Here is an 11,320-nt window from a genome sequence, read left to right on the forward strand (position 1 = left end):
TCCCCGCTTCCTCGGACACTGAGTGGAGAGGAGGAGCAAGGGAGCATCATGGTACCTGCCCGGCGGGGAGCATGATGGCAAATGTTCTGGAAGGTACTCAAGAGAAAAACAGAGAAGACAAAGTCCTCTGAAGGTACGTCACGGGACATGAACTGGGTCAAAGAAAAGAACCAAGACTTGACAGATCAAATCTCAAAGGTCAGCTACAGGGTTAAGAGCTGGGGGTCTGAACATAGCACAGAGCACACAGTCATTTACTGAAAAAGAGTCAACTTTAATTGTTACTGACCAATCTGCATCCAGGAATGTCTCTGAACAACTGAACAAACACGATAAAATTGTCCTATTGAAGAAACCAAGAGTTTCTGCCAGCCCCAGAGCTTCTGAGGGTTAGGCCAAGAGCAGCCCATTCCCAAGGCTGGTTCTGTCCCCCACGCCAGCTTCTCATCCCGTGAGAAGGGCTGGGGATGGGTGAGGGACCTGTCCCCTCCTCCCAGCATGCTGGGATCTCTTAGAAAGTCACCGGTGGGGTGCGCCTTTCCTCCCATCTCACTCCTGTCCTAAGGTAAATGGAGACCCTCTGGGCATCACCCCAAAAGCCAGGGAACGAAGTGAGGCAGCCCAGGTGCCTTCCCGGACTCTCAGCCAAAGCTCTGCTCCAGTCTGCTCGGCTGGTTCCTGATGCCCAGGGTGGGGATTAAATAAAATATGCACTAGAGAAAAAACTCAAATGCCCCCAAATCTCCACAACACAAGTCACAGAGCAGAAGGAAAAATAAAACAACGGCCCTAATGAGAAGCAGCAGCGGCCGGCCCTCAGAAGACGCGTTCAAACTCCGTCTGGTTGGTGGCGGCGGGATTGCGGCTCTGGTTGGTGGCCTGCTGGGTGATCTGGCTGCCCTTCCGGCGCGGTGGAGCTAGGTACTCAAACATGGACGTCAGGTGGGTGGAGAGCATGCCCTTGAGGTCCGAGGGCATGGGGTCGGACCAGAAGAAGTCGTGGTTCAGGGCGTCATCACTGTCGATGCGCTGGGCGGGATCCAGCACCAGCAACTTGTCGATGAGGTCCAGTGCATAGGGGTCACGCACATAGGCCTTCAGCCTGTCCTTCACCTTCCGCTTCTGGCCCTTGACCAGGTCCAGTTTCTCAAACAGCTCGTACTTGTCCACATTTGGCCACACCTGGGGTGGGAGGCATGGAAAAGAGGATGTAGTCAGTTCAGGGGGTGCGAGGCTGGTCCACCGGTCAAGCACTTGAAGGGACTAAACGCTCTCCGTTCAGAAGCTCCCAGACCGCCCCTGGAGGGCAAACTTGACCCCTCCAAGGTGAAAGCAGCAGGAACAACATAGTTGGCAAACGCCAAGTACCGGGCTCTTTGACACGAGTTGTCTGGCGTATGTGCACCAAGCCTGATAGAACCACAGTTGTCTCACAGCAGAGCAGCTCAGTTCTCAAGTGAGGGGCTCAGACGCTCTCCCCAAAGCCACAGAACTAAAGGGATGCAGCCGAGACTTGAACAGTCTGTGTGGCTCTAAACAGCAGACCCCAACCAACCACCAGCAACCTCTCCAGAATGGAGCTTTTCCTCTATCCAGCACCCACCCCTCCCCTGCCAGGGAGACTTGTCTGCAGCCCGACTCCGTACCTCAGGAGTGATGGAGCCACAGAGCTGGCTGATGAGGGCAAGCTGGTGCTGCTCTGTGTTGCCCTGCATGATAGGGCTGCGGGTCCACATCTCTGCCATGATGCACCCAGCGCCCCACAGGTCAATGGGGGGGCCGTAGTCCCGCTCCCCTGAGAAGAAGAGCACACCAGGAGGGCCCCTTGAGCCCGACAGCCTCCTGAGAGGCAATGCCCCCGGGCCGGGGGCTCAAGAAGCCCTGGCAGCGGGGGGCTGAGGCTGGGTAAGTGCCCAGCCCCTGCTTCCCTCTGCCAGCTCGGGAGAGTCCTCACCGAGCAACAGCTCCGGGGGCCGGTACCAGAGCGTCACCACACGGTTGGTGTAGCGGTTGGGCTGGCTGTTCTTGGCCAGGCTGAAGGCCCGGGCCAGCCCAAAGTCTGCCAGCTTCAGAACTCCATCGCGGGTGATGAGCACATTAGCCGCCTTCATATCCCTGTGCAAGATCTGCAGGAAGCACAAAGACGAGGGTTCCCGAGGGTCCTTTAGCCACACCACCCCACAGTGAGAGCAAAGGCCAGCCCAAGCCTTGGTCTCTCCTCCCCTACTCTGGCCCCCACCTTGTTCCTGTGGATGTAGTAGAGACCATTGAGCAACATCTGCATGACCCTCTTGATCTCAGACAGTGTGAACTTGACTAAGACGTTGCTCAGCAGCCCGGCAAGGTCATGCTCGCAGAAGTCAAACACCAGGTATATACTGCCTTTGCAGCGGTTATAGGGGGAAGCTGAGACCGGAAGAATGAGGGGGACAGAGAGGGACAAGAAAAAAATCAAAAATCTCATATGCAACTCACTTTCCCACAAGCAGCTCCTACCCTCTCCAACCTATGGACCCCTGGATATCCAGGTGCGAATTCCTTCACAGGTAAAATATTTTCTGAGCACCTTCTCTGGGCTGGGTACTGCGGCAGGCCCCGAGGAGGCACCTGCTCTGATGAAAGGGCCACAGAAAGCAGTCACACTTGGTACGTCTGGGTTAAGAAGAGGCAATGTAAGTATGTCTAGTTCCAACTTTTGCAAACAAAACCTTAAGCAATAAGCCTCATTTCCTCCATCTGAAAATGGGGATGAGATCCGAACAACTTACCTTTGGTTCGACAGATCTCAATCAAGTTGACCACATTCTCGTGTTTTAGAAGCTGGAGAATCTTGATTTCCCGCAAGGCTGTAATGGGGAACTGGGTGGGAAAAAGACAGGAGAAGGTCAGAAGTGGGTGAGCGCACCACAAACCAAGGAACTGGCCAGGGAGTCCACAGGAAGGGTCAAAGGTTGGGAGACAGAGTAAGAGCGTAGGCTCTGAAATTAGCTGTCTCAAATGCCACATTTGTAAAATGGGTGTAATAGTATGTATCCCTCAAGGAGCTGGTTTCAGACAACGAATTGAAATAGTGATACTTCACACAAATGCTCTATTACTAGTTACTAAATGCTCCAACCTTGTAAGTTTCTTCAACCTTATAAGTTTTAGCTCTATGCCTGTGTTTAACTGTGAGATGGTTAACAAATACAAAAATAAAGAAGCAAGTCTCTTGAAAGCTGGACCAGAGCTAAGATGGGGTGGGGGGTGGAAGGCACTGTTGTTTTTCAAGTGAATACCAATCACCCTTTTAAAGTCATTGCATATAACTTATTATTATTTTACATTCAACAAAATTAAACCCTAAAGAAAAAGTGCTCAAAGCCTTCCTAACTTCAGGAACCAAGGTGCACTCCGTGCAAGCATGGGCTCCCCCTCCTGCCACCAACCATATTCACCTATGAATGAACTACGAAGCGGCTTTAAAACATTTGAATTAAAAGATTTAACTTGGAAGTCAAATTCCCTGGAATATGGAAATTTCCAAACACGTAAACTGAACCTATACGTGAGAGTCCCAGAAGCAGCAGGGTGGAAACCCAACCTCACGCCCAAGGGAGCTGGCCGACCTGCCCACCCCACCCGTACTCACCCCCTCCTTCTCATTCTCCATCAGTACCTTCTTCAGAGCCACTTTTTGGCCGGTCTTGCGATGCTTTGCCTTAAACACCTCCCTGCAGGCCGAGAGGGGGACCCAAGAGGACTCTTCAGGCCACTTCCGCAGGGCCCGCCCCTCCCCCACCAGAGGAGGACAGGAAAGGGAATCCGGGCGGGGCTGGGCCGGGTACCCAGGGCACTCGGCTACCCCACCACGCGGTGTCTTCGGTCCCTCTCCGAGCCTCTACCTCCTTCCCTCTGCCCCTTCTCCTCACCCGGGAGTCTCACGGAGAGATACCGTTCCACTCACATGCTCCTCTCTGCAACCCCTCCCTGCCCCCCATCAAGGGCCTCAAGCTCCTCCCCGCCAGCCAGCTCTGTCAGGCCCGGGCGGGCTGCGGCGCGGCCTAGCGAGACCACGGGACAAGTCTGTGACTAAATGGCTTCCCCACCAACTGGGCCCGGGCCTGGGCGTCCCAACGTCTGCCCGGAGGGGTGCAGGCTTAGGGCTCCCGGTCTCTGGGGGCCAAGCCTTACCCGAAGGTGCCTTGGCCGATTTTAGCGAGCTTCTCATATTTGGACACCTCATCACAAAAGGGGCATTCCACCGAGTCGTACTGCTTTGCCATGGCCGCCTCCAGTGCGCCGCCGCCACCTCCAGCCGCCGCCGCCGTCGCTGCTCCCGCTCCGGGTCCCGCCGCCGTGCTCCAGGCCCCTCCGCGGCCGCGCCACTTCCGCCTCCACGTCCACTTCCGGCCTCGCGGCGCCGACCCCACCTCTTCCGCCCGCCGCCCGCCGCCAGGCCCCCTGGGACTTGTAGTTCCCGAGAGGCCAGGAGGAGCCGGAGCTGCAGAGGCGCCTCCGCCACCGCCGCTGCCCCCGCCTCCGCCGCCGCCACTGCTGGCGGCGGCCCCGATCGGGGGCGCGGGGAGCCGGGGCGCCGGGGCTGGGGCTCGGGGTGGTCCGTCCCGCTGCATCGGCTCGGGCCGCCGCCGCTGCCGAAGCCGCTGCCGCTCTGGCGCCCGATCCGGGGCCAGCCGCAGTGCCCTGCTCCTCCTCCTCCGACGGCACCGCCTCCGCCAGGCTGCGCTGGGCGCGGGGCGGGGGGGCGGCCCCCGAGCCGCGGCCTGGGGGCTCCCTGGCCGGGCCCGGGCCCGGGGCGGCCGGGCGAGGGGGCCGGACGGGAAGAGCCGATGAGGAGGCGGCCCGAGAGCCCGGGAGGGGGCGCGTTATAAAGGGGGAGGTGCCCCAGCCTCGCCCTCCCCTCCCCCTCCTCCCGCCCCCTCGCTCCTCCCTCCCACCCTTCGCGGCCGCACCTGCCGCCGCCGCCGCCGCCGCCGCCGCCGCCGCCGCCCGCCGCCGCCCGCTGCCGCCGCCCGCTCCCTGTCCGCCCGCCGCCCTCGGCGCGTCACCGCCCGCGGCCCCTCCTCCGCCTTCGGAGGTGGGGCCCCGCGCTCTACACCTGGCTGCGAGGCGACTCGCCGCGTGCCTCAGTTTACCTACACATGCTAGCTGCCGTGGGGAGCCCCTTCCTCCCCAGCTCGGGGTGCAGCCCCTCACAGGCGAAGGCGGAGGTGCCGAGGGAGCGGCCTCCGGCCTGGGGAGGAGAGAACGGCCGCCACCGCCGCCTCCCCGGGCCCCTGCTACCCGCCGTTGATATGGCAACTGACAGCCGCCAGGGGGCGCGGCGACATTGGAGGTGGCGAGCGAGCAAAGCCCAGGCCTTCCATCCCTGGACCCCCTGTTCTCCGGGAGGCAAGGATGAAACCCACAGGACCCCCGTCACCCCTGAGCTGAGCTCGAGCTGGTCGCGCCCCGGGTCAGTAGTCACAAAAGTAGCTAGCATTTACTCTGCACCCTTGTGTGCTCAGGAAGTGCTGGGAGTTCCTGCTGAATCCTGAATCAACAGCCCCATAGTCAGGATCACTAACCAATTTTACAGAAGAGCACATTGAGGCTCAGAGAGGTGAGGTCATTTGCTCAAGGTCACACAGTGACAAAGCTGGGACTCGAACCTTGTCTGAGTCTGAAGAGGATGCTCTTGACTCAGGCTATTTACAGTCTGTCCAGGAGGACAGCAGTCGTGCTGTTTGAGGCCTGTTGTCCTTATGTGCCAGGCACCAAGCCCACCATTCACCCATCTCCTTCTCTGGTCCTGTGCCCCCTTTCCCTACCCTGGCCCTTCCCCAGCATCTTTCTGATACCTTTCTGGCTCCAGGAGCCGCCTCTTTCTTCCTCCAGCCCTACTCAAAAGCCAGCCCCCAACAAGGCTGTCTTTCCAACTCCTCTGCACCTCTTCAATCTGCCCCTCCTCTCCAGTCCTCTGCCAATGGATCCTGAGTCCTGTCCTCCCCAGTCTGCCCTCTCCATCTGTCCCCCTCGGAGCACCCGCCAGATCATTCTGAAGCGGAGTCTGTATGTATTTCCCTCCACTGTCTTCAGGAAAAACAAAATTGTGACATTTGGGGCTCTTTCCATCTTCCCTTGTAGGTTGTGGCCACACTGTTTCCTACCCCCTGGGCCTCCCTGCCTTCGGGGCTGTGCTCTCTGATTGCACCCCAGTACCTTTCCCCGGTTGCTCTCCACCTCTTAGCTCACATGGCTTGGCCTTGAAGCTTCCTTGTAGGAGCAGTCAGGAATGGGTCTGGTGATCCTCGTGTCCCAAGAGACCCTGTTCTGCCATGGGGGACCCTTCCAGGTAAGGTCTTGAGGGTCAGATGAGGAGCAGAGAGCACTCTCCTGAAGGCAGTGTAGACCAGCAGGGGTTTGAGGCATGTCGGGGAGTGATCTGGGGTCAGCTTCACGGGCACACTATTAGAAGCAGAGTGGCCATTGGCTAAATTGGGGGTGGGGAGGGCAAGGAGGGAGAAAATAACAATTGTAGTAAGTACAATTTATCAAGGGAAAATCAATGGTCCAAGCTGTATGCTTCCCACTTTATGGGAATTATCTCAATTCTCACTCAGCAATATTACACTATTATTACCTCTATTGTACTCAGAAGGACTGAAATTCAGAAGTGCCGTCACTGGCCAGGGTCAAATAGCCGGCCAGTTGCCATACTGATATTTGAACCGGGTCAGTCTGGTGCCAACCCCAAGCAATTACCCGTGTCAGGACCCTACCCATCTGGGCTGAGGGTGGAGTTAGGGCACAGTCTTGTCACAGCACCACTGGCTGGGTGCCTTGGATGCCGGTGGGAGGTGTGGGAGGGGATAGTAGCATTGGAGGGGGTAGGTCTGCCGTGGGCTTGTGTGGCTTCCACCATCAGACTCTCAGGCTGGGGCCCCTACTTGTTTCTCATGAGCCCTCGCTAAGTCACATCCTGTGGGCAGAGGCCTCAGCAAAAGTTCCGGTGGTGTCACCTCCTCCACCCCACCATCCCTGGCCTGAACCCTGACATCGCCAGTCACTTCCCCTCAGGGCCTCAGGCCCTCAGCCCTTCCTTGGGGAGGAATGCAGGCAGGAGCAGTCAGAAGCCCTTCAGCAGGCTGCCCAGGTGAAAGTGAGAAGAAATTAGGTCCTAGCCAGAGACAATTTCTCACTGACTTTGACTTCTGATTTGCTGGTTTGAGGGAAATGTTTCCTGTTTCCATGATCAGCTAAGCTGGCAAAACAGGGCATGTGGCCAATACTCAGGAATGTTTGCCGATTGACTGACCAGGCTCTGAGAGAGCCTCTGGTCCTGCTGCCATTTAGCAGTTAGGGAAACTGAGGCACAGAGTAGGAAAGGGAGCCACTGGCCAGCTGTTTGACCCTGGCCTGGACCCTCTGTTTTCCTCCCCCGAGTAGGAACAGGGTACGGGGCATATTGAGAGAAGAAAGGCTTGTGGGGTGGGGTGCTCTTGGCTGCCGGTCTGTCTGGGGAGACAGGGGTCACTGGATAGGGGGATACAGGACAGAGAGTGGCTGTGTGATGCCCACAGCCCTGCAATCCCATGGACATTCTGCCCACATCGGCTGGGTACTGACTGTGCCCGGCCCCGTGTTGTTATGTGTCAGACCCCTAGAACTTTATAGCACCCCTCTTAGGAAGTTGTTATTATGGGGCCAAAGTTACAGAAGAAGAAACAGGTTCAGAGTGGTGAAGTGGCCTGCCAAAGGCCACGCAGCGAGGGAGCTATGGAGCTGGGATTCAAAGCCAGGTCTCTTTGTCCCCCAATATAAGACAACTGAGTCAAGCTAGGGAAAGGTATCTACTGAGTGCTACAGTATAGCAGGCCTGAGGCCAGTATGGATTCATGAGGCCAGTTCTCTCAACGGAGCATGAGGTCTGTTTGGAACATGCATATAAAGACAAAAGTGAATGTAATACAGATGATAACTCTCAGTATAAACGTGTTATTTCATTGCCACAGGATACTGTGAGGGATGTTGTATTTGTCCAATTTTACTGATGAGAAAAATGAAGCTCAGAGAGTTGATGTGACTTTGCCCGAGGTGGGGTCTGAACTCAGGTTTGCCTGGGTCCAACACCTTTGACTATGACATTGAAAGCCTCCAATCCCTGATAGTACCTGGTCAGATTGCAGACGACTGTGACATAGACTTGGAGGACGGAGGGCAAGGAGGGAGGGGACAGAAATCAGAGCAGCGTTCCTGGGGCACTATGGCTCAATCAGACCTCAGGGACTCAGTGGAGGCAAAAGATAGAGCCAGTGGAGGGACAAGTGGCATTCCGAGTGCGGGTCTGGCCCAAGCAAAGGCCTGGAGGTGGGAAAGCACTTGTGTGTTCAGTGCTGCAGAGTGGGGCTGGGCTGGCCTCCAGCACTGGCTGAGGAGGGCCTGGGGGACAGCCACCCGCCAGCAGGTCCCCAGCCACACTCCCAACGGCCACTTGAGGCAGCACAAAGAGGGCTCTGAGCTCAGCGGAGCTGCCACACTGAGCCCCATTCATCCTCTCAGGGATGCAGCAACTGCCCTGGCACCTGGGCCAACGGCAGGGCTAGCCTGGCGCTGACAAGGCCCCTCCACCACGGCAACAGGGACTCATCGTGGCTGGGACTCCCAGGTTTCACACCACGTGCCTGCCCTGGGGTTCTCCTGGCCTGTGCCAGTCTGCCCCTGGCCTGAACCACCCCCATCCCTCAGCAACAACCACCAGGGTTTGCTGAGGCCATAGTGTACTGGCCCGGGTCATCATTTGCTCCTTTCGTCTTCCCAACAACTCCAGGAAGTGGGGGCTACTGTGACCCCATTTCACAGATGAGGAAACTGAGACTCAGAGAGGTAAAGTCTCTTATGGAGGATCACAGAGCAAGTCGGGAGTGGGCCTGGCCAGGAAGCCAGCACTGGCTGATGCCACAGCCTCAGCAGTTAGCCCAAATCACTGTGACTGCCTCTTGGAAGAGAAGCTGGGGAACCCACGTTCCACCTCCCACAGGGAAGACCCCCAGCTACCACCAGGCCACAGGCCCCTCTCCCTTTTCTGACAACAACCCAGAGATGGGAAGGGACACTGGCCTGGGAGTTAGAACACCTGGGTGTCTGTCTGTCTAGTCTCTGCTCCTCTTTAGCCTCAGTTCCCTCATCTGTGAAATGGGACAGTACCAGGATCATCTCACAGGGCTGTGACGACCTGTAGGGGCTTCCAGCTCCATGCCTGGCTCATGCTCAGTGCTCAGTAGAGGGAGCTGGAGTTGTACCCTCCTTATCCTCCTAAGGCCATGGTCCAGAAATCCCATCCTTTCATTTGAACTTTGAACACCTGTCCCATCCAGGCCTGTTTGCTGCCTCTGTCTCACAGGCTGTGTCCCTTTTCCCTCCAGGGCCTCAGGTTCCCCCTCATCCCATCGAGAAGGTTCAGCAGACCCTTCCCCTGCCAAGGTCTATCATCCAGCTGCCAAAAGATGGTGGGAGCTATGAGTGTGGAAGTTAGGACCTCAGGCTCCACAGCTGGACAGGCAGATCCCAATTCCAGGTAACTTGACTTTGGGCGGGGGTCGGGGCTCAGTTTCCATGGCAGTAGAATGAGGACAAGAGAAAATGTTAGTCGTTAGTAGTCATTATTTTTATGGAGGATGCAGGATGGGCCCCATCTGACCTTGAACTTCCCCTATCACAGCCCCAGTTGCCAGCCCTGGGGCCAGGATAATAATGTTCAATCATGCTGGAGCCTCTGGGAGTTGACTGCATACCTTGCACTTGTGCCTATTCTAGAGATTAGGTGACTGAGGCTTCAGAGGCAGAAGTAACTTGTCAGCAGCACTCAGAGCCAGGATTTGAAGCTCCTGGTCTTTCAGCTGCACTGCCCCCAGCAGCTGCTGAAAGCCTCCACAGGTGTCAGGGACAACCTGTGTAGGAGAGGTTTCGTTTCCTCATCTCTGCCCTGTCCATGTAAGCGCGCGCGCGCGCACACACACACACACACACACACACACACACACACACATGGGGGTTGCAGGGTGGAAAAACACCAGGCTGTGGGCTAAGGGGCCTGAAAGGGCAAGTTGTAACCCAGTCTGTGCCACCAACCCGCTGTATGACCTGGGGCAATCCTTCTGCCTGTCTGTGCCTCGGTTTTCCTATCTTTGTACAATGGGGTGGTGGACTAAATTATCGCATGTCCCTGCTAGCTTGAAAAGGAGTGTAGTGGGCACTGATTCTGTGCCAGGCTTTGCACCAAGCACTGGACTCTGTGAGGTGGGCATTGCAAATACCCCCTACTCACAGAGAGGAAACTGAGGCTCCGGGAGGTGAGTCCCCTAGTCCAGGATCACACAGTGACAAAGCGGCCAGCCAAGACTTGAACTTGGGTCTGGGTGGTCCCAGAGCCCACAGGCCAAACCATGACACTCTCCTATCCACCGCTGCCAGTGCATCCCCCAGCACTGAGGCTTAGAATAAACCCCCCTGCCCTCAGGTCTGACTCCCTGCACCCTCCCAGCCTGCTGGCCAGACCCCCTGATAGCTGTTGGCAGGTCCCCAGAGGCCCCCAGCCCAGTGGGCTCTGTTCCCAGAGTCTGTGGTTTATTTCCCAGACCTTCCAGATCTCACGCGCTTGCGGTCTGTCCCCTGCCTCCCCGAGGCCGAGGCCAAGGAGGAGGCCCACAGGGGCCGGGACTGGGGGAGGCCCCTGCCTCCGCCCCCTGCAGAGAGGATGGGGAGGGTGGGGCTGTGGGAGTTTCACTGGTTTAAAAATACACAGAGGAAGCGAGTGAGAGGGCGCGAGAAAGGGGAAGGGGAGGTGAGGGAGGCATCTCAACGTTGATGTCCAGAGCTTCAAGTGGCCACTTGCCTTCCAGCCGGGGGCTTTGCACGACTTGCCAAGATGACGGAGGGGACCAAGAAGGCCAGCAAAAAGTTCAGTGAGTGCAGGGTGCCGTTTGCACTGTCCTTCATCCTTCTGTCTGTCCGTCCATCTCAGCCTCTCTGTATTTGCTTCTTCATCACTCTACCTCATTTCTGTTTTTCTTTCTGTCCATCTCTGCCTCTCTCCAGAGGCCTCTGCTTCTGAGTTTCCAGTTGCCATCTCTCCATCACTGGCCCAGTATCTCTCTCTCTCCAGCTGGTTAGGCTCTCTGTTCTTCTCTTGTCTGTCTCTGCCCGTCTCTACTTCTCTGTCTCTCCCCACCCCAACTCTCAGTCTCTCCATTCGTCTGCGTGTCCTCTGGCTCCCTTTGACCTCATGGCTGGGCCAGGGAAGACCTCCACGCAGTCCACCCCCTGCCTCTGGGCCTGGTTC

General features: G+C 57.3%; 2 protein-coding genes across 2 annotated transcripts in view; one reads left to right on the plus strand and one right to left on the minus strand.

Annotated features, from left to right (window-relative positions):
* Positions 1-253: 253 nt before the first annotated feature.
* CDK9 (cyclin dependent kinase 9) lies at positions 254-4,900 on the minus strand. The gene is made up of 7 exons (XM_060014108.2): positions 4,174-4,900; positions 3,632-3,713; positions 2,769-2,859; positions 2,240-2,406; positions 1,955-2,126; positions 1,647-1,795; positions 254-1,182 (listed from the first exon to the last, which is right to left on the minus strand). Exons 1-7 carry the CDS (start codon positions 4,611-4,613, stop codon positions 817-819), a joined length of 1,467 nt encoding a protein of 488 aa, XP_059870091.1. The 5' UTR covers positions 4,614-4,900; the 3' UTR covers positions 254-816.
* Positions 4,901-10,812: 5,912 nt separating this feature from the next.
* Positions 10,813-11,320, plus strand: part of SH2D3C (SH2 domain containing 3C) — a 31,653-nt gene continuing 31,145 nt past the window's right edge. The window contains exon 1 of the mRNA XM_060014110.1: positions 10,813-10,943. Coding sequence (XP_059870093.1) covers positions 10,907-10,943 — 37 coding nt within the window. The 5' untranslated portion in view covers positions 10,813-10,906. The remainder of the gene's footprint in view (positions 10,944-11,320) is intronic.

This window comes from Delphinus delphis, chromosome 6 (genome assembly GCF_949987515.2).
Source record: "Delphinus delphis chromosome 6, mDelDel1.2, whole genome shotgun sequence".
Taxonomy (NCBI): Eukaryota; Metazoa; Chordata; class Mammalia; order Artiodactyla; family Delphinidae; genus Delphinus; species Delphinus delphis.

Coding starts and splice junctions, on each gene's coding strand:
- CDK9 (XM_060014108.2), bottom strand. CDS start 4,613: ATGCAGCGGGACGGACCACCCCGAGCCCCAGCCCCGGCGCCCCGGCTC. Junction 2,860..3,631: donor TGGAGAATGAGAAGGAGGGG/GTGAGTACGGGT, acceptor TTTCCCACCCAG/TTCCCCATTACAGCCTTGCG. Junction 1,183..1,646: donor GTGGCTCCATCACTCCTGAG/GTACGGAGTCGG, acceptor CTCCCACCCCAG/GTGTGGCCAAATGTGGACAA.